Source organism: Ailuropoda melanoleuca, chromosome X (assembly GCF_002007445.2).
Source record: "Ailuropoda melanoleuca isolate Jingjing chromosome X, ASM200744v2, whole genome shotgun sequence".
In the NCBI taxonomy this organism is placed as follows: domain Eukaryota; kingdom Metazoa; phylum Chordata; class Mammalia; order Carnivora; family Ursidae; genus Ailuropoda; species Ailuropoda melanoleuca.
Window position 1 is genome coordinate 87,737,555 of NC_048238.1, and position 23,221 is coordinate 87,760,775.

The 23,221-nt window shown below is 41.1% G+C and overlaps 1 protein-coding gene across 1 annotated transcript in view; it reads right to left on the bottom strand.

Moving 5' to 3' along the window:
• TENM1 (teneurin transmembrane protein 1) overlaps positions 1 to 23,221 on the bottom strand; it is a 761,614-nt gene that overhangs the window by 101,235 nt on the left and 637,158 nt on the right. Inside the window, exons 21-22 of the mRNA XM_034649058.1 lie at positions 14,894 to 15,037; positions 6,516 to 6,765 (exon numbers count right to left, since the gene is read on the bottom strand). Coding sequence (XP_034504949.1) covers positions 6,516 to 6,765; positions 14,894 to 15,037 — 394 coding nt within the window. The remainder of the gene's footprint in view (positions 1 to 6,515; positions 6,766 to 14,893; positions 15,038 to 23,221) is intronic.

A 23,221-nucleotide genomic window follows, 5' to 3' on the forward strand; every position in this document is an offset into this window, starting at 1 on the left:
CTCTAATCATTCCCTGAAGGAAGTTTAGTTGTGCAAGTACTAGAAGGACCTCATTAAAACATAGCTTCATCCACAACAGATCCTCATGGTACAAAACCATTTGTGTGGCTACAAAGGGTTTTGAAATGGTGATGGCAAGGGGTGGGGAGGAGAGTGGTTTGACTTTCTTGCAGCTGCTTCCAATCCTGCCAATAATGTCAGTGTGAATTTGGAAAGATGTCCTGTACTATGCAGAGCAGCTTCTCTCATTAACATCTCAGAAGGAGGAAGTGAAAATGACGGAATTTATTTCCAGTGTGTGACCTTGTTCTGTCTCAGAATTACTTTTAGTTAAGGATTTAGGACTGAGCCACCACCAAAGTCAGTTTGCTGTCTAGCTAGCAACTAACTACCTGCTGAGGTGCCAGTGTGAGCTCTTCACAAGTGCCTGGGCCCATCAGTAGGCACTGCCACCTGGCAACCGATGGACTTGAAGCTTGCCACGAGTTAGGAGGGGAAAGGAGTGGAATTGCAAATCTTTTTCGAGCAAGAAATGCTCCCCATGGTAGGGTCTTTAAGTCAATCTTGGATTTTCTCAGGATCAAGATGATTAAAAGGGCCATCTATTCTTTTTTAATTAAAAAAATTATTGAGATATAATTCACATACCGTAAAATTCACCCTTCCAAAAAGTACAATTCATCAGTTTCTAGTACACTCAGAGAATTGTGCCACCATCGTCATCATCCAATTCCAGAACATTTTCATCATCTCAGGAAGAAAGCCCATACCCCTTAGCAATCAATCCCTATTCCCAACCTGCCCCAGGCCCAGGCAGTGACGAATCTGCTTTCTGTCTCTTTGGATTTGCCTATTCTGGGTGGTTCATATAAATGGACTCATAGAATATGTGCCCTTTTATACCTGGCTTCTTTCACTTAGCATCGTATTCAACCCATTCCTTTTATACTTTTGTGAGGTGGGGGATGGAGAAAGATAATACGCCCACTGTGGAGTTGCTGCCTGGTGACATGGCACTGGGAGATTGCCTGACCTGCTCTTTGGTGGCCGTAGCAGTTTAGTTGTTTCACATGCTGTTCTCAGCTTCTTTTCTTATGCTTAGCCAGAAATATTTAATGTCCCAAAGCAGTCTTCCCTCCCTGCTCATCTTTCCGTGGTATTCTTCCTTGGAAGACTGAGTTCCCACTCCTGCCATTCGCTGACTTCTTAGAGCTTCCAACCCCAGCAACCTTCACCGAAGACTCTCCTCCCTCATGCTCTGGCTCAGTCCCTTGCCCTTCTCACTTCTTACCTGTCTCGTGTTTTAGGGCCCTGCTTTCAGCTGGCACTTCCTCGGAAACCAATCCGACAAATGAATCCATGCCCAAGGACTAATGATGATTTTAGCTTGACAGGTCATTCTAACAGAGGTTCCGGTGTTGGGGACTCTTAGAGATGCAATGTCTCAACTCAAAGGAACAGATTTCTTAGAGTGGCACTTGGGCACTGTGGAAGGCCAGTGAAGATGTTTCTGGGTCAGGGGGAGGGAGCCGGTGAGTGCTACCACTAATGCATGAGCTCCCCCTGGTGAGGTCACCACCTATTTCATCTACATGGAGTGTTCCTCTAACTGTTCCTCCTGTGCTGCTCACAAAAGGATGGTTCTTGGTCATTTCAGATATTTTCAGAGCTCTCAAAGTCCAGATTCCATTTGTTCCTTCAGCAGAGCATTCTACAAGTTCCACTGCCCTTCTTCATGCTAACTGCCCCTAAGTGGGTGCTATTTCAGTTCTACTCAATCCCTAGTCAGTGACAGGAGTCAAGTCCTGAGAACGATGGAGGAAATATTAACCAGTCACTGTAAAAGAAACAGTAGAATCTCAAGAGAAATTTTTATGTCATATTGACATTTGTCGAGCCCAAACTACTCAAGGTACCAAGAAGCATTTGGCAGGCTCTGATTTTCATCTTTCTTTCATTTTAAGGGAAGGATAAAATAAATATCTGGAGAATATCAGCAACTTGAACAATAACAGAACGAGGTTTTTTTTTTTATAAAGAATAAATCATTTCCATTCATGCTTAATGGGTTTTCTAATAGATTCGTGAAACTAGAAGATGAGAGGGAAGCAAGGGGGCTGTTCATATTTGAATACTTGCAAAGCACTTGATATGGTGCCTCCTATTTTTACTTATATAATTATCCCTGTTAGTTTCAGAAAACTGAACCATGGCCCTGAGGTCATAATCCAAGGAAAAAGAAATGAAGTCATGATTGATGAGAAATAGATGAAGGACTTGGGGATGTTCAGACTGAAGAAGAGGAAGCTTAGGAACCTATGATGTCTGTCTTTACACACGTGGAAATGTGTCAGATACAAGAGAGAAGTGGCTGCCATGCTGCCGCAGATGCTAACATTTACTGCTACTGAAAGGATGTTTTATGAAGGTAGATTTCAGTTCAGTTCAGTGTAAGGAAGGATTTTCTAAAAGAGAACTCCAAAGATACAATGGGCTGTCTAGAGGGGCATTTAAGTTTCCTATTAACGGAAAGGGATCAAACAAAGTAGATGTGATCAAATGTCAGGCATGTAGTGGGCGCCATGTTGCACTGATACCTCCACGGACTTGTCTAACACTAAGCCCACAAATCTGTGATGTCCCTTTTGTGTTACCAAAATATGTGTGTGTATGAAATTTTAACATGAGAAACAAATCCACAGGGATAACGAGACCTAAACTATCTACGTAGAAATGAACGTATCTTTACAAAAATCTTCAGAGAATGTATTTTTGAGATTCCTTTAAGTTTAACTACTTATATAATGATCTCTTAATCTTCCCTTCTTTATTATCTTACCTTAATTTCCCACTGGAAGGAAGGACTAAGATGTACATACGTGGATGAAATCTGCAGTAAGCAGGCAAAATGGTACTTTATACTTAAATAACAAGAAATAATATTGTTGCTCTTGCCATATTGCTAATGATAACGACAGAACTGACTTTTCCTTACCCTCGCCATTCAGTCAATGGGGGGCCAGCTAGAGGAAATAAATGATTGGCAAGCAATGAAAATGGAATTATTTCTGAGGTCAGCTGAAGGAAATTCATTTAGGGACAGTTTGGATCAGCACAGCCGAGGAAGGAAAAATCTATGGTCTTCCAATCTTTGAAATGCCAAGGGGCACCTGGAATTTTTCAGTGTGGCCCACTATGAAACAAGAGAATGGAAGAGGAGGAAATCTAGAAGGGCATCCAGTAGGAGCAAGCTTTATGTCAGAGCAAACAAAATGTCATCAAACTTTGGGTTGAGAACTACACATCTGTGAATCTTAAAAGAAGTTAAACTATATAAGACATGTAAGAAGATGCTCAAATATTAACTTGTAGTCAATTTTATAGAGAGGTAGAGAACAGAGTGGTTAAGTTACATGATGAATAACCTTGACAGAGGGTCAAGATATGGAATGTTTTCTGTCCCTTTCTGTAATAACCTATTGACAACATTGCCCTTCCATTCACAGCTTTAAATGCAACCAATAACATAATGACTATATTAGTCTGTGTTTCCAAGGAAACGGATGACTCAACCAAGTAAAATGACTAATACGCACTGGGGGGGGGTGGCGGCAGCAATTAAATCAACTGATTTTAACAAAAAAAAAAACCTGGTACAAAACGAAGTTTCTATCTATATGCAATAGAATCCATTGAACATTATGCTTCTTAAGATAGCAAAGGCTTATTATATCAACTTATTTCTCCCCAGGAAGTTTAAACCTGGAAGTCATAAAGCAAATATATAAATTCACCAATTACATGGCAAAGATACAATGTACACAGTATAGGCTACTGAGCAAGCCAGACACTGTTTTTAAAAAGGTGAATCTTGTAAGAACTATTACTAGTGTTTGAGTAAACATGACAGATAATGTTTGCTGACACAAACTGGTTTGATGGTTTTGATTATAAGAAAATAGGGAGTTACCTATCAATTAGGTCAAAATGATCATGTAAATTCAATCAGTTTATTTCTCTAATGGACAAGCACAGGAGTGTTAGAGTAGAGAAGGGAAAACTATTTTTTTCTTCCTTGAACCTAATGCAAGAGAGAACTACTTTTTTTTCTGCTTGAGCCTAATCCAGGGAATCATAACCATGAATCTATGAAAGGGGTAGGTTGCTGGCAGGCAGGGACATGCAGGAGAGAGGGGAAATATGGGACACATGCACAATTTTGTGTGAACATGTTATTTTTTCTCCCCTGGGGAGAGGGCCCACAGCCCTCTTTAGATTCTGAAAGGGGCCTGAGAGGTTGTAAGCTCAGAAGAGCTAGCTAGAGAGAGTCAGGCTAAGTGAGAGAGCCTGGGTGTGTGAGCTCATGGCGTGTGCTTGCCTATGTGTTTGAAGAGCTGTGACAATGTGAGAGAATAGTACTGTGGAGGAAGAATGAATAGAGGGATTGGACAATACTTCACACTGCCAGAAATGGATTTTTCTTTATATCGAGAAAATCACTTTGCAATTGGGGTCCAAGTTATGCTATTTTACTCTTTGAATGTCTTTGTGTTGAAGGTCATAAGGTACTTTGGACCAAGATGCAAATTTGTGAACTGTTAAGGATCCCTGAGCAAAGGAGAATCTCATCAGTGAATGAAAATTGTTCCACCTTAGATAAATTTGCATTTAAATCACAAAGGAAAGGACTAAACTTAGCTGGGTTTTCTTTTTAGTAATATTATTAGTCTTAGTATTTGTTTTTCTAGCTAATCTTATGGTTTTTTCCTTTGAGGAGTTAGATACAGAGGGCTAGCTTTATAGGCTTTACAGGGTTAGCGAGGTCTCTGTCTACCTGATAGCTAATACCTGCATGACTAGAAACATTTGGATGGTGAATGAATCGTTCAGTGCTCCAACAATGTTTGGCATCATGTAGACGGAGCAGCCCTAGGATTTTGAAAACAATGTTGAATGTTGTAGAAATCATTTCTAAATCCGGGCATACAACCATCTTGGTCGTATCTTCCTCGTTGACTTTCCTGTAAGTAGGTGCCCAAAGAGATATACTGCTGGAAATGACAAGTCCCTATGAGGTGTGATATCCTAAGGTACGTGAACATTTGATTAGGGCAGGGTGCTATGACTTAGTACCTCTCTAGACTCTCTAGATGTGCTTTATCTTCGTAAAATCTTAATGCTACAGTCGATTTTTATATCAGTCAAGGAATTTAACAGCTTTCTTCTCTATGACAGTGTTTGCAATTATAATTAAGAAACATATTAAAATTGGAATAAATTAATGTGAAAAATAGATGGGGGCTTGGGCTGGAAGATGTCCCCAGCTAGGTGTGAAGGACTAACTCAGTCTGAGTAAAAGGATGTAGATTCCAAAGCAAGCCTGAGAATCTGGAAAATTTCAAGGAATGTCCTCATGAATTCAAATTTCCATGCTTGTGTGAACATAATGCTAAATGGAAATGACCCAAGACTTCTCATGTGTTTTGACTGGCCTTGATATTGCTCTGTACATAGAAGTTGCTCCATCAATGTCTCTGTTCTCCCAGTCACTATTTTTGGTCACTATCTTTTAAGACAATGAAGTGATGCCTGAGGCAACAATTGTTTTATAGACTAGTTTATAGGATGGCATCAAAATCTTCTGGAACAGAGAGAAACATTCAGCCTAAAGTTCCCAAAGTATGTGTCAGGGATAAAGCTGCCATACCCAGGACAGAGGAAATAGTTATGTCTACCTCACTGGAATAGGAGGGGATGCTTCCCTTTTCTAGGAGTCCAGAAGACATATATTTGTATCTTGTAGCCTCAGAAAAGGAGAAATAAAGCTGATTAAGCCATAGTCTGTTTAGTTGTAATCTTTGTGTAGCTTCAGAACATGGAATACCAGAAGGTATGAATTCCTTTCAAAAGGTGTCAAAATACTTTATACTCTCAAGAAAATTCCTAGAACAGAGTGAGAGAGTCTAACGATGAATGCTTTCATCTTTTTTTTCCCCCAATGGAACAGAGCTTTTAAGTGTAAAAAACGAGTTCTTCCTTCCTTATCAGGGCACACAAACACAGACTTCCATTTTCTTTTTCATGAAGTGACCACTTCAAAAGATTGAACCTGGAGAACCTAGAAAATGTAGGCTTTTGGATCTGGCATTACCTCTACCTGTTAGAATGAAATAGATATTTTTGATCAGTCTTCGTCGTGACCAGCAGAGGTTGAGTGACTTACCTGAGCACTTGGAAGTACTGAGATCCATGTCAGTGATGGCAATGCCCACAGGGAAGGCCACACATACAGGGATGTCAACACTTCCTGGGTCTCCAAAGGAGTGCTCAAAGTCCTTTAAGTAAGAGTGGCCATGTTGACCTATGTCCTTTGTTCCTATTCCTGCATCTCAGCTCAGGGCTACAATATGGGCAACTGCAATTTCTGCTCTTTCTGGCAATGTCTTTCTTTTCATGTTATTGCATTCTTGCCTTTTCCTCATCCACTAAGGAAACAGAGATTAGAGGAGACTTACCTTAATTCCAAAATACTAACGGAGTTTCCCGAGGGAAATATTCGTCTTACAAAATTAAAGTCGCCAACATACACACTACCATCAGGGCCAGAAGCTAAGGCAACAGGAGCAAAGAGTTTGTTGTTGTGAGCTGGGCCATTGCAGTTGGTACAGGCTACACTCCGCTGGTGTCCATTACCCATTATGGTTGATATGACCGGGGGCTGCTGGGAAATGAACATATTTTCTCCATTCCCTTTATGTATGATTCCTAGATTCAACAAAGAAAAAAGAGAATAAAAAAAAAAAAACAATTACCACACAGTATTCTCGGCAACATTTTAATCTCTCTCTTATTATTCAAAGCAGTATCAAGCTTTGGCCTGGCATAAAAGAACCTGAGAGGGAAGCACACTACCTGTAGTTTTAACTGCATAGCCACAACGAACAGCAGCGTAACACTTGGCCTCAGTTTGTCTACCCGGGATATGGGTTAACACATCCAGGCCCTTTAGTGCTGATTCTAAATGCCTCAATAAAGCATTTGACGACTAACTTCCAATGTCTCCTGTTCACTTTGGGCTCTGTGAATCATCTGGGGCTAATTTTTCATCTCTGGCTGACTTTCTCCTGATGCCCGGCACACACTTGTCTGACTTCAAATTACCCTCACTGTGCAACTGACTGGTTCCTGAAAAGGAAATATCAGTCAATTTTAATATTAACCTTAGCAAAACACCATCAGGAAGGTAATCTACTTCTGTGATAAGAAAAAAAAATCATACTGCTAGAAAGTACTTCAAAGATATAAGAAAGGAACTTGAATTTTCCACTCTTTTGGACCATATCTCACTATCATCAGTGCAGGAAATAGAGATACTGACTTACGAAAATGCTGGAAAATACTGTGCAGGCATCCTCTTTGGGCAATCTCATCCATTCTCACAGTTTTCACTCATATCACTATATGCTGAAACCTTCTCCTGTCCAGAGTTGGCACCTGCCCTGCAATTTCCTGCTCCATTGCTCCACTTGGATGCCTCGCAGGCCCCTCAAACTCAACAGGTGTAAAAGGGAACTCTGTTTTTCTGCGTCCCTACCAAACCCTGCTCTTCCTCCTGCGCTGCCTACTCATCGTAGGAGCGGTACTGCCACGCACGTGTTCACCCAAGTTGGAAATGTGGGCATGACCGCGGCTCTTCTTTTCCTCATTCGCTACGCCTAATTCAATATGAAACCCATTTTGAGTCTATCTCCTAAAGCATGTTGAGCCAGTTTTGTCACCTCCATTCCTACCACTACTGCCTTGGTTCAGTGTTTCTTCACTTCTTGGTCTCCCGGTCTCCACGCATACCTATCTCCAAACCATCTCCCCCTCCGCCCCCGCCCAACTCTTGCCATTGAGATTGTTTTAGTGTGTGGCTTAGAATTTTTCAAGAGCTCCATATCCTCTGTAGGATAAGGGGCACACTTCCTATTATTAAGGCATACAGAGTCCTTCATGACTTGAGCATTGCCTACTCTCATCATCCTCTTATTTGTGTCTTGACCTCCTATGACAGTGAACCATTTACAATTACTTTACATTCTTCCATTCCGTTCTGCTTTTGTATATGCCCTTCCCTCTGTCTTGAAAGCCCTCCTCATCTTGTCTGCTTGGGGAACTCTTACCTATCCTTCAAAGCTCAGCTCAATTTTTCCCCAGTGCTCTGTCCAGGCAGAATGAGTTACTCCCTCTTCTTTGTGCCCACGGTTTGTTCTCCATAGCTCCGTTATAACACCAAGTATGTTGTATGATACAGTTTTCACTGCTTCTCTATCTTTCCCACTAGACCATGGGCTCCATGAAGGCAGACCTTCTGTCTTACTCTTTTCTGCATTTTAGTGCCAGTCCCTGCGGCCAAGTCATTATAAGAGCTCAGTAAATGTTCAAAATAGGCTTTGAGTCTCTTGTAGTTTCCTTGTCCAAATCCCAGTGATTTTGCAAACCTGCTGAACCTGGGCAGAAAATCTAAGGAACAAGGACTGCTGTGCTCCAGTCTGCTCACAAGGGGCCTGGGCAGGTAAAACATCCATGTTGTGAGAAGACATGCCAACGTGTCAGACGGAAGTCACTGATGGCAAATGAATGAATACAGTAATCTTGTAGAGTCTTCTTTTTTTCTCCCATGATCCCTGCTATCTATCTCCCTGGATTGCCTGTTGCTCTCTCTAAACATTTTCTGAAATGTCTTCCTCAGTTTTCTTTCAACTTTTGGTCCTACGGTCCTACAACAGACACCAGTGATCACTCTGAAACAGGAATGGTGCTGGCCAAAATAAGTAAGAGGGTAAAACATGCACAAGACCGTAACACCAAATGTGTGCTTGGAAGGGCCTCCAGGCAACAAATCCCACATGTCATACAGCCTTCGCATGTCAAGTCTAGGTATTCTGACTCTCCTTCCCAAGGTGATTTCTGGCTATTTTTTCAACATACGATCTGCAGGAGCAGCTATGAGTTGATGCCCCAACAAATTGGTCTTTTATGGCAGAACTGTGAGATAGCTCAAGGATCACTACTTTCTTATTAATTTTATTAATAACTTTATTAGGCAGTAAAAAAATTTGTCAGATTTCGAACAGTTAATTAAGTAAGATTAATAGGACTGAACTTCATTTCCCAAAAAACACTTAATTGCAGTGCGATCAACACTATAGTTTAAATGAATTGGGAGGAAGTGAATGAGAACTGGGATGACGGTCATACAACGTCATCGAAAAGAAACCTCCTGATGATCACTAACTGAATATCCTACCAATGAGACTATGATATGTTTTCGAACAAATGAGGAAGCCAACTGTTTAGCATGTCTGTATTTCAGCAATGCATTATAGGGTATATCATTCAAAAATATGTCCAATTATTGGCTTGGAAATACCAGATTTGCTATTAACATCTATTTTCACAGGTAGATCTCCATCTTTTTTATATCAATATAATGGTATAGTTAACAATTACCTTCAAAATGACATGTTATTACCAGACTCCTGGCAATTTAAAAACTAAAGATGGCTATACTAAACCATTCTTCTAAGCCTGCAATTCTAAAACTCCCCTTTTCTATTAGAAAGCCCAGCACTCCATCAAAGAAGAAGAATGATTAAAGGAAATAAAACATAAGGCAATGTACTTTCTGATTACATCTCAACAATTGATGTCTTGCTTTCATACAAGGTACTAAAGTGCCCGTGTACTGAAATTACCATTCCTGTTTAAAGCTGAAGCAATCAAAACAAAAATGGGCAAACCCCTTTTGTATTGCCCTGGAAAAATAGATCATTTTGAAGGGTGTTTTTGTTGTTTCAAGAATCTGTTTAACCTTCCATTACATAGAACCGGGGCATACCATCTAGCAACAATGATTTAACACCAATTCTTCTGCAAAAGGTTGCTTTGAAAATATTTTGTTTATGTTTCTGGAAATCTTGATCAATTACTGCTGCCTCCCTTCCAGTTTATTCTGCCACACATGCTCATTTTGAAAACAGGATCAAATGATCCTAGGACAACGCACATTATTTATATGAAGGCCAACTTCCTGCTACGGATTGGGTGTCTTGTTGACAGTCAACAAAGAAACCCAACCGAGTGGTGCCTACTGTGCATTTTCTCCCTTAAGTTTGCCTTTTCTCCGCCAAAAAGCCAGGTCTGTTGTATAAGTTAAGCATACTTTTAAACGCACTACTCATACCCTCCTGCTACCTTGCTCAGAACTTCTTTTGAAGCTTATAAATAAGTTTGAAATAAAAATTCCCCTCGGAAGCCAGTGGGTGGTGCTTTATGCTGATTTCAAAGAAGAAACCATTTTTCAGACTTATGAACAACGAGGGACACAATACATATTTCTCTTAGGACTTGACTGAGAGGATATAAACACAAACTGGGAGATATGCCAGTGTGATCAATGGAAATTTACTTCCCCTCCCAGTAAAACCATTTGTCGACAAACTACTGGCCTATTTTGGAGGCTAAGTTAAAAGAAATTCTTTATCCATTTCAGCCAGATGACAATATTCAATTAGTACCCTGGATTGTTTTCTCTAATAATTTTTTAACACCCAACTGGGAGGACACACTAGGACATATGTTTGAGACAAAGATACACTATAACAAATAGCTTACCTCTGTAACAGATGATTCATGTACACATTTTTATTCCTCATAATTTTAAAGAACTGATTTATCTTAAAAGGTAAGGATATGTACTCTCTGTAATCACTAAGAAGATGTATTTTAAAGGAATAATATTGAAAAACACAAGTTCCTGGTATTTTTTTTTTTAATCTCGGAAAGTAGAAACCATTTATATATATCAGGCATAATATTTGGAAACAATTCTCCACAACCAATGGTTAATTGTCAGGTAAATATAATTGCTGCAACTAAAACGACAAATGGTCTGAAAACACTGCCTTCTAGAAACTACCCACTGCATAATGATTTTGGAACCAAAGAAAAACTGAAGAAGTGAATGGCAGCAGACATCCAATCTAATTACAGGTGTCTTTTTAACCAGTGAGAGGAAATTGGGTGAAGATAGATTCTTATTTCTAATCTGCCATCTGTCTCAGATCAAAAAAGCAGGGTGCCTAAAGAGTTAGGCTTTTTCCAGAAAGAAGCGGAGTGGGGGAATTTGGAAAGACGGTCGCTCTTGCCTTAATCAGTCAGAAAAGACTGTCTGACCTGAGGGGGAAAGAGCATTGCTTTCTAAATTGGTCTTCTCAAAGCTGCTCCTTCACACTTATCATTCCTGCTTCTAAAACTGCCTTTGTGGGTGGGATTTAGACTTCGAAAACATCCCAAGAGAGGTGTTCATGTCCAAGGTCAGGCTGAAAGGCAGTGGCAGAGCTGGCTTCAGATCTGTTGCCTAGCAAGTGTGACAAGTTCTTGGTTAGAAATACAACATGCCTACAAATGAGATGATACAATGAACAAATGTTCCTTTAAAAAAAACTATCTAAAATAAGGTTTCTTTCTCAGAATAAAATTCTCAGGAGACAGCAGATTTAGTGGGTCTGGGGTGAGCACAAGGGATCCTTTTGGGGTGACAACAACATTCTAAAACTGTTGTGGTGCTGGATGCACAACTCTACAATTTACTAAAAATCATTGACGTGTACTTGTAAAGTGGGTGAGTTGTATGGTGTATAAATTATACTTCAAAAAAGGTGTTAAAAAGATTCTCAGGAAGAACTCAGTACCAATTGCCTAAAAACTGATTACTGGTGAAGTAGGGGTGGAGAGAACACGTCTGTGGAAATCAGGGGGGGCCCCAAAGCCAACTTCCTCAATGGCTCCCCTCTGTTCTGAATTTCTAAGCCTGTGTGAAGCAAATGGTAAGAGGACACAGGGCTGGGAGCACACAGCTGGGGGCTGGTTCGATTGAGGTCATTTCCCACTTTGTGCTTAATGTCAATGACAGGCATTTGAAAGAGACAATCCATACAAGCCAATAAAAGTGAGGGGAAAAGAAATGGCTGCTTAAAATGTCAAACTCTTTCAAATCAAAACAAAAAACCTCATAATTTAATAAGTGGCATCTGCCCTTTCGTTTTTGTACTTTTAAAACTGTGATTCTCCTTTTGACAACAGAAAAAAGTTGACATTTTATATCTGTGCCTGAATCTTTGCTTTTTAAAAAAACAATTTGAAATGGAATTTAAAATGTTCCTTGAAAGAGGGGAAGGAAGGATAATGAAGGCACATGGCAATGGACTCACTCATTTACCTTCGGGATACCCCCCGGGACTATGGTGGTTGAAGCAAACCTGGTTAGCTTTGCCAATCAAAATTTCCCAGCCTGTGTGGCTGGTTGACTCAGCTGACTCAACGATGATGCAAACAAAGTAAGATCATAAGTGTGATTATAAAATGGATCTCTTAGCCTCGGTCAGTTCATGGCCTTATGAGATAACCTGACCGTAGCCAGCTGTTTCATAAAGGCCAGATGCAGACAAGGACGGCTGGATGGAAGAGTGTAACTGTCTTAAGACAGTCACATCCCCAGTCCTGGAGAAATAACCCAAAGTCCATGTTCTACTAAAGGGTGCTCAGAGACTGCCTCTTTGGATGAAAAAGAATGCGATTTTGCGGGGCGCCTGGGTGGCTCAGTCATTAAGCGTCTGCCTTCGGCTCAGGGCGTGATCCCAGGGTCCTGGGATGAGCGCCACATCAGGCTCCCTGCTGGGAGCCTGCTTCTTCCTCTCTCACTCCCCCTGCTTGTGTTCTCTGGCTGGCTGTCTCTCAGTCAAATAAATAAATAAAATCTTAAAAAAAAAGAATGCAATTTTGCAATGAAAACTTCCCAGTAGATGTTCAGATGAAAGCTGGATGGGAACGCCAATGACTGCCTCCCCAGTAGGACCCACGAGGTGGAGGAACTTGGATGAAGCATTTACAACCAGGGTAGTGAGATCAGTTTGTCTGAGAGACACATGGGCTCAAGGGCCACCTGTGGTTCCGTCTCCTGGTTTAGTTAACATGTAAATTACAAACTAGGCGAAAGTAACAGGAGGAAGGGTGGTTTGAAGAAGACAAAGATGGAAGATGACAGTGTTGGGTTCTCTGCCTTTTCCTCTCTTCCTAAGTCCAGGACTTAGGAAACTTAAAACTAAGTGAAGGCCAGGACTGCCCTCTTTCCTTAGATTCTTTCATTTCTCCTGTCTCCCTCCTACCTCTTCTTTTTCACCCATTACTGTTCCTTGATCCAGTTCCTAGCTTCTCACTGATCTACTGACATTTATGTGGACAAACAACTGTGGCAAAGAGAAAAAGCACACGGCTCTAGCCACTTACGAACGGTACAACATTGGGGAAATTCACGTGACCGTGTAAGCCTCCGAATCTTGGTCTTTTCAATGGGATTAATGCCACGCTGCGGGTTGTTGTATTTAAAATGGGACAGAGGTCACCAAAGCCTTTTGAAAACTATATCACATGGATGATTCAACAGTCCTAAGGTGCATATTTTGCTTCACATTTTTAACATCTCTGAAATAAGTACTTGTCTTGCAATTAATGCATGTCATAGTTTAATTGGCAGCATTTTCCATAAAATTGTGGCATAACTGATGGAGTCTTAGATTATATAAAACATACTCTACTTTTTAAAAGTCGGTTAGTGTCAGATACACCGGTTAATTACTTGGGATAGAGCAATGATGATAGAGGATTCTTAAAAGCCAGTTTCACAGAACTTTGTGGTGAAGAGGTCTCACTATACTAGCACTAATTTGAAATCAGATTATTGTATTTGAAAAGAAATATACTAATATTGGCCATCTCTAGGTCGTGGACTTACAGGTAATTTTCTCTTTGTACTTTTCCAAGTTTTCTGCATCAAATATGTGTTGCAGGTGTGTGATACATATACATAGCACTATGTACGTGTGTATATATTGCATTAAGAAAACAGTATTAATAAATATTTTAAAAGCTTCTTACATACAAAGAAATGGGCACTCATGACCATGAAATGGACTATTATTCTTGAAGGAAACTTGGCAGTATGGATGAAAAGCCTTAAAAACATGTACATCTTTCCCTTTATATGAGATACCTAAGCTATGCAAATTCATAGAGACAAAGTAGAATAGGAGCTGGGGGAGGAGGAATGGGGAGTTACTATTTAATGGGTACAGATTTTCTCTTTGGGATGATGGAAACATTCTGGAAATGGACAATGATGATGGTTGTACAACATTGTGAATGTACTTAATGTCACTGAACTGTGCACTTAGCAATGGTCAAAGCAGTAAACTTTGTTATGGCTCTTTTACCACAATTTAAAAAATTTCCACTGCAGGGTGCCTGGGTGGCTCAGTTGGTTAAGCGTCCGACTCTGGATTTCTGCCCCGGTCATGATGTTAAGGTCATGAGATCGAGCCTTGGGGTGGGCTCCGTGCTCTTGAAGCCTGCATAAGATTCTCTCTCCCTCTCCCTCTGCCCCCACCCCTGCTCTAGCGTGCACTTGTGCTCTCTCTTAAAAAAAAAATCCACTGCATGACTAGAAACATTTATTAAACCATTCTCCTATTACTAGACATTTAGGTTTTCCCCAAATCTTTAAAAATTAAAAATAAGATTGTGATTTAAAAACTGTATATCCTTGGGGCGCCTGGGTGGCTCAGTTGGTTAAGCACCAGACTCTTGTTTTCAGCTCAGGTCATGATCTCAGGGTCGTGACATGGAAGCCCCCCATTGGGCTCCATGCTCAGCAGGAGTCTGCTTCAGATTCTCTCTCCCTCTCCCTCTGCTCCTCCCACCCCCTAAAATAAATAGATAAACAAAATCTTTCAAACACTGAAATTAAAATTATACATTCTTTGAAACTAAACTAAAATAAAAAGCTGCTTACCACTCTGAGGATTCAAAATATGATGCTTATTCAATGACCAGCCTCCTAGGTTAGAAGCATCCATCTCAAAGCCTTGTAAGATGACTGTCCTTTTCTCCCAGAGAATAAAGTCAGGGCACGTTTCATATTCATATCCCACAGATACTGCAAACAAAGAGTTAATAACACATTAAAACATCTTAAAATATTTCCTTCATTTTTACACTGGTTGATAATTCTGTGGATATTGCATTTGCTATTGAATTCTGATGTGGGCTGAAACTTGACTCAAGTGCCTCCCACCTCACTCAGTACAGCAGAGCACCTAGCAGAGCACTGGCATCCGGAAGTGATCATCAGTCAGTGCGTCCTGGGTACGTACTGGGATGAGGGAGTGCGTGCGTGCTGTCAGGAGGGACGGACCATATGTTTACGGACATTAAGCTTTCAGCTTTGGGGTTGGGGGCTGTGCTGTAAAACTGAAGAAACAAGCTCTCTGAAGGCTTAAGCTATGCTGATAGAATTTCTTTCTTTACTTTTCCAGGAGAGGCGCAGGGAGGGCTGGTTTCTTATCTCCCCAGAGTGCAAAACGCACTCAGGAAGCTGGTTTCGGAGTACTGGGTCACTTATACAACAACTGACGACACATGAGACTAATACAAATCGATTTGCCCAATTTATATTTTCTTTTGTGCTAACTGGCCTTTCGTTTGCCAAGAAGTCTGAGTTTGCTTAGAGCGCGGCAAGTGTAAATTCCACCTTGTGCACATTATATGTTGGTTTCTGCACAAAGCTAACCAATGGGATATCACCCAACATTTGGCCTCAACTCTTCTGAAGCACAGATGTTGTGCATTAAACTTGGAACCCTGGAACGCCACTAAAACGGGAAGTGCGAAACGAGGTAGCATGGGCGCTTATGCTCTACTGAAATGTGTCTAGTTCAAGTATACCAAACCCCAGCCATTTTCTCAACTGCTAAACCTGCTTACCTGTTGGAACCCCGGATTCCCGATTCTTGAATTTAAAATGCTTTCTGTCCTCATAATGTTCTAAGCCTGAGAGTATTGGCTCATGACACTGCATACACCGAAGCTGCTTTCCCCCTTTCTGGCAGCTTCAAATATCCCTAGCTAGTAGTTGGCCATGGCTTTTCCAGTTTCTGTCTCTACCTGAGTCTTTAGATGCCCCTGGAGAACTCATTTCTCCTTTTGTTATTTGGTTATGAAAACTGGTAGTGAAAATGTGTGCTTAAACAATGCCAGAACAATAGGTCCTAAGATGAAAAATTAAAGCAAACTAGTTTTGGGTTTTGGCATTGGGTGAAGGGAAAAGATGGTAATTTTAGTCAAACTGATATATATGTGCGTGTGTGTATGAGCATATGCACAGATAAGCCAAAAAGTCCTTATGATTATGAATATACAACTCTCTCGCATTGTGGATCATCTGTGGCCAATTTTAAATCACAGGTTGGCTTCTTTTTTCCTGTGCTCTGCTAAAGCTTTAATAGGGATCTTACAGGGCTATCTTCACCGGCTGTGTGTCCTGCGCAGTTGCGCAGGGGCCCATGCCCTGAAGGGGCCCACACTTTGTTTAATGCTCTGCTGCCACTGCCTTGAAATCCTTAATAATTTTTTAACACAAGGTTCTGTATTTTCATTTAACACTGGGCCCTGCAAATTATGTAGCCGGTCCTGATGGGGATGCCCTTCTACCCTGCCATCAGCTGGTGAAGACTCATGGAATGCAAACTCATTTTATTATTAGCCCTAACTAAGCATTATTAGCAAGGGAGATCGATGGGGAGCGGGAAAGACTAATCATAAAATGGAAATAATTTCTAAATGGAAATTAGTTCGGGATCATCCTGTGTCAATGCTGTTCTTTATTAAGGTGGATGGAAACAGAATTTCAGTGATGCAAAAGGATCTCAAAGGTATTCTAGTTTGGGTTACAGTCACTGGTGTCAACAATCTCCTGGATATCTTGTCATGGCCCCCAGTGCTTACTAAACAACTCTGGTAGAGTGGAAAGAGCTGGTTTTAGTGCTAGAGTCAGAAAAGACTTCAACTTTTGGGTCTGCCATTAACTTGCTGTTTGGTGTCAGGCCAATTATTCTGCATCTGAGAATGGCGTTCTTCTCTGGTAAGAAAGTCAGGGCGGGGGAGGATGGACTAGAATTGATGATTTTTAGACCCTTTTGGGTCAGGGAAACTTTTATTATGAATTTGATAAAAGTTAAAAATCTTCTTCCTAGAAAGATGCAGATGAGAGGAGCCTGGGTGGCTTAGGTCATGATCCCAGGGTCCTGGGATCGAGCCCCGAGCCCCGAGTCAGGCTTCTCTGCTCAGCAGGGAGTCTGCTTCTCCCACTCCTGCTCCCTCTCCCTCTGCCCCTCCCCTGCTTGTGCTCTCTCTTAAATAAACAGATAAAATCTTAAAAAAAAAAGAAAAATGCAGACACAAACAAAATTTTGTATATAATTCTAGGAGGTTCACTGACCTGAAATCCAAATAGAGATCTCAGATGAAAGACTTTTGCACTAGGTAATTTTTACAGTGCCCCTTGAGTGCTAACACTCTGTGATTCCAAAGTTCATTCTTTCAAGATTGTGTTTGATCGATTCTGGTTGGGGACTAAACCCAAAAGCCGAAGAGAGCACCGATCTTATGTTGGCAAAATCAGGTGGTGAGAAAGCATACTTAGGGCCATGTTGGTATGTTGAGTAACACGGTTTCTGCTTCTCTTGCCAACATTTAAAAGTCTTGATTAATAAATAATCACAGCGACAATTACAAGTTCCCTGAAAGCCATCATCTCCTTCCCTACCATTGTCAGGATCTGCCTTTTGTACATTGCAAGCCTGGTGAGCTCCCCTAGAATCCTCTCTCCGGAAGGTGATTATGCAGTTTTGCAAATAAGTAGTGTGCCCTGGTGACCTCCAATGGTGGTTTGGAGCCGGATTTTTCCCTCTCAGTAACAGTTAAAGATCCCCTAACTCTGTGGCAGGAAATGCTTATACAAAGTATCAATTAAGGAGTTCTCAATGCAATGGTAATGAGACATACTCTTTTCACCTCATATCTGCTCTCTGAATTGCTCTCTAGTCCACAACAAAAAAGTGCATTGGCTGCAAACTCCACAATGATATTACTTTTTCCCCCTAGTCATGGCAAATAGCAACAAGGCAGCCACTTAATAAGTTTCCTCTAATTTTTATTAGGTTTACTTTCTTGGGAGAAAGCTCTATGAGCTAATAAAGTTATAATTTATACTTAAGACTTGTCCAAAATTTCAACTAACTTTAATGAGAACGGCTGTGTGTTGAGGTATTTTTGCATGTGGCTTCTTGCTCAGAGTAACAAGGCAAGGTTTCTTTCTGACAGCAGCCCACTTTAACACAATCCTAGAATTTGCAATCGGTTTAGGAGAAGGCAGACGTTTCACCCCACAGAGCTGAGCTACTCTCCAAACGCACAGGAAACTGGCAAATACAGAAGCAACCAATCTTAGGCTTCTCTCATGGAGGCAGACTGTCAAGCACTAAATGCCTGCTCTTTTTCATATAATTAAATATAGGGGGGAGGGGCTATTCAGGGGCTGGCAATGAAAATGCTGAGCCCCGACATTACACTCTGCCTGGTACTGTGACAGCACGGGCCACCACCATTTCCCAGGGCGGCCTGTTGCCTATCACATCTGCTTATCAACAGAGCATGGTACAGGCCACAGATTCAGCATCTGGCACTCTGGAGTGTGGATGAGGAAGAACAGTGTAATGGGAAGGAAAAAATAATTATTCATCCACATTGCAGAGGAGTTGCAGAGGTCTGGCAGTGGGGTAAGCTAGGTGGGGAACGGGGGGGTCCCAGACTCTACTTCCCAGGAGCTGGTGGAGTGGTCCCATGCTGGAATGTATATATTGGGAAGGCAGGTGAGAAAAGAGCCATTAATATAGCAGAATGTGTTTTCTGAATGATGTGACTGCCTCCCTTGTGACCCCCTTAATTCTGTCTGGATTTCTGTCTTCCTGTGTCCTCTCCCTCACCTCCACACAGAGATATTAATGGGATGTTTCTTCACCAAGAGTCATTGATGGTCAAGATAGGACTGTTACATTTGCAGAGGGCTCTGTCCTTTGGTCACAGGATCGCACCTTGGACTTGACTGTTAGTTATCTTGCAAATATTAACACTGGCTTATGAAGAAGACTTTATTATACAGGTTTATAAAGGAAGATTGCAGCTTGCTCTCCCAAAGCCATTGGACATGGGGCAAAAGAACTGAAGGCTCATTCTACTTCTCCAAGCAGCAGCATTTGTATAATGTGGGGACTGCAGGAAGGCTGAGGGCCACAGTGCCCCTGACATCCCATTCAGTGACTGGGACATTCATCTATAAGGGCTGGGATAGGAGACTAACAATAAATAGCCAAGGTAAAGATGCTATGCAAACAAGCTAATGTGCAAAATATGACAAGATTAAGCAGATGATTTTCAACAGCTTCAGAAATCATAATGGTTGCATTTAGGAAGGCAATACATAATTAAAAGTAGTCTGATAGTGTGAGAAACTGACCTGTTACCTCACGAACTCAAGGAACATCTAAAAATAATTTCATGACATTTAAAAGGTAACTAACAAGATAAAAACTTTCTTATCCAAAAGGAATCATTAAATAGAACAATAGACATTTCCTATTCTTTTAAAATAGATTAATGCAAAAACAACAACAAACAGTAACGACAAAAGACAAGAGACCTAAGGAACCAAATGAAGGCCACGGCAATAGTAGACCAAGGCCATATAGGTACGGTGTGATCTACAGAGAACAGGTATGTGCTCTTAGAACTTCTACCTTCTCCTATTCTCTGGTGATTTATCATAGGATACGATGACCCCAGAGGCTCCTCAGTTTGACACACTGCCCAGTGGCCTGAAATGCTTTGTTGATTTATCTATTATTCCTGGCTCACCAGGAGTGTCAGAATCAGGTGATGAATTTTTATCAAGTGCCTTTTCAGCACTTATGGAAATATTCACATAGTTTTCTTTTTTAATCTATTAAGGTGGTGAATTATAGCAATAGGCTTCCTAATGTTGAACCATCTCTGTGATCCTAAAATAAACTCTATTCAGGGGGCCTGGGTGGCTCAGTCAGTGAAGTGTCTGACTCTTGATTTCAGCTCAGGTCATGATCTCAGGGTTGTCAGGCTCCGTGCTCAGTGGGGAATCTGCCTGAGATTCTCTCCCTCTCCCTCTGCTGCACGCCACCCCCTTCAAATAAATAAATGAATAAATAAATCTTTAAAAAAATACTATTTGCTTATGATGTGTTATTTTTTTAATGAATTGGTAATACGTGGGATCGATACCCTAGCAGTTTACAAAAATAAGGTTTAGACATGAGAGTGCTAAAAGTGAGGCAGTTGGATGAAGAAAAAGTACAGGAGGAAAAGTAAAAAGCGTCCAGCAGTGAGGTAGCCACACAAGAGGCCCTGTACACTGAAATCTAATAGAACGGAATCTTTTCCCGGCTGCTCTGCTCAAGCCTTTCTGCACAGACGTGAACCCAGAGCATGGAGGGCCGAGGTGCCACGAAGGCAGGATGATGTCCTGGCTCACACTCATGTTTGTGAGTGCCTTTGTGTACCTGGGCACAGCTGTCCTCGCCCCTGGAGGCATGTCATCCTGTTACATAGGCAAGGCTAAGGGGTCCACTCTTTAGCCTCTGTCCTTGTTCATTTGTCTGTTCAGTCATTCAACAAATGCGCAATATTTAATGGGTATCTCTTGTCAGGAACTGGAGATATGAGGATGAAGAACACAGAACAAGACAGGACTTTCCCCCACCACTGCCTCCCCCTGCTCCATGGAGCTCACATTCTAGTGAGAGAACAAAATATAAAACAAAAACCACACACACACACACACACACACACACACACACAGAGTGGTAAATGTTATGATGGGAAAATGAAGTGTATTAGCAGTGAGTGTAACAAGAGGATTTAAGGTGGAATGGAGAAACAAGGAAAAGCCTCTTCATGCAGGAAGGGGTTTACCTTATGATGTACAGGGAAGAGTACTCTAGAGAGAGCAGCATGTGTGCAATGTCTTGAGGCTTGGTATCTTTGGGAGATTTCAAAAAGGTCAGGGTGGCTGGAGGGTGGGTTTCTCTCTAGTGTATCAAAAACAAATGAAGAACAACCCTTCCCCCTCCCAGTGTGAAATAAAAGATTACTATTCTCTACCGGTACTTAAGCATTAGATTCACCTTGAAAATGGACTGGTTATCTTTTAAAACAATGTGATTGATTAAAAGGGATACAATGTTATAATAGAAAGAAGGGGACTGTTATTTAATGACTCAGCAAACCTTTACTGAGCTGCTCTATGTGCCATGCAGGTGATCCGAGCACTGCAGATACAGTGGATATTACCCAGGGTAGGATAATTTGTCATTTGACAGAGGCCAGACCCTGAAGAGTTACCTATCTTTTGGAACTTTCATTCATGGCCTCCTTAATAACTCTCATAAAAATAATATTGCCTTACATTTGTATAACACACAACAGTTAAATACATTTCTGTGTATATTACCTAATTTGAAGACTCACAAAAACCTATGAGGAAGATATATTTACTCCCATTTGATAGATGAGATGATAGAGTCAGAGAGGTAGAGTGACTAGTTCAAAGTCATCTGTCGAGTAAACGGCAGAAGCAGAGTTAAACCCAGTGACTCATAAGCAAGTGCTTCTTCCTGCTACGCTAGATCACAGCTAGAAAGGGCAAGACCCACAGTTCAGAAGCACTAAATAAATAACATTTTATTTGCTCTGAATTAAAGAGATAAAGACTGGAGGGAGGCCAGGTATGTAGTTTTCCAAAACAATGCTCTCCTAGTAGCTTTACATTCTGATATTTTCTATTCTGTTCAGTTTTGTTCTATGCCATTCCATTCCGTCCCATTTTATTCCATTAAAAAAATACTGGTCGACTCACCAAACGGATTTCATAATCTACAAATGGGTGTGACCAGCAGTTTGAAATGGGCACAGACCACTGATTACCAGACTATCAGGGTCATTTAAAAATTCTGGTAGGCTCCAGGCACTGTTACTTTTGGAGGTCCTATCTCACATTTTGTCAAACATATTAAAATGGATACAACCCACAACCCATACCCTGCATTAAACATATTTCATATGCAAGTGTGAAAATTGAGAAGCAGTTGACAAGCTGACATAATGCTTCATTTTGGAGACATTTATTTAAACATTTATTAATGTTGATTTTCTGGTTTTCTTTTCATATTTTGGTGCCAATATACTTCTTTTTCGGGTTGCAAACATTTTTGCAGGTCCTTGAAAAACTCATATCCTTGGTGCTATGCCTATAAAGCTGAATGGATAAAACAGCCCTGCTCTCAGTTAACGATTATGAATTCATGAGTGGAGAGAAATGATGAAAAATTACTATCTCTGCTAGCTTCTTTGACAGAAAGCCACTGGGGCGTTGACCTGGGTGCTCAGTAAGGTAGGTTGGTCAATTTAGTGCAGAGAGGAAGCAGGGAAAGGCGTGCAGAACTCAGGATCGGGAGATCCGAGTTTGAATCCTCACTCTGTAGAGGACTTTAGGCAAGTCCCTCGCTCCTTCTGAACCTCAGTTTCCCCCTCTGCAAAACGAAGATCATAGTCCTCGCCCTATGCCTACCAGGCAGGAATGTTAGAAGGATCAAAATGAGATCACGTACGTGAGAGTACTTTGCAAATTGTAAAGCACTACCCCTTTATTATTAAAATATTCAGTGGCTGCGATTTTTGTCGCTGCCCAGCCTGCGTAGGTTTTACTGAAGGGAAATTTATGAACACTAAAGCATCGTTCTCGGGGATGTTTTGTGTGCACAAAGCAACCGTAGCTTAGCACCTATTACTATTAATGTTCTCTTGTTTCTCTCTAACACAATTTAGACAGACTCCTATGCACCGTGAACCTTTAGGAAGTCTAGTTCTCTCTGCAACACCACTGTTTCTTGCCAAACTACTGTACTAAATAATTATGCAATTGCTGTTGCCAATAACCTTGAAAAAAATAGAATTGTTTATAGCAGTGCTACTAAAGGCGATGGCTGATTTCCTGAACTTCCAGGACTCCAAACCGCTGCGATTTAATTTAATTAAAATGAAGACCGGGCAGAATACATTATTACATATTGATAATGTATGCAGACCCAGGCGGACATAGGGAATTATTTTGACAAAATTCATATAATGGATGCAGATCAGAGCCCCCGAACAAGCCAGTTTGTCAAATTAAATAAGCCGTCTCTAGAATTTTAAT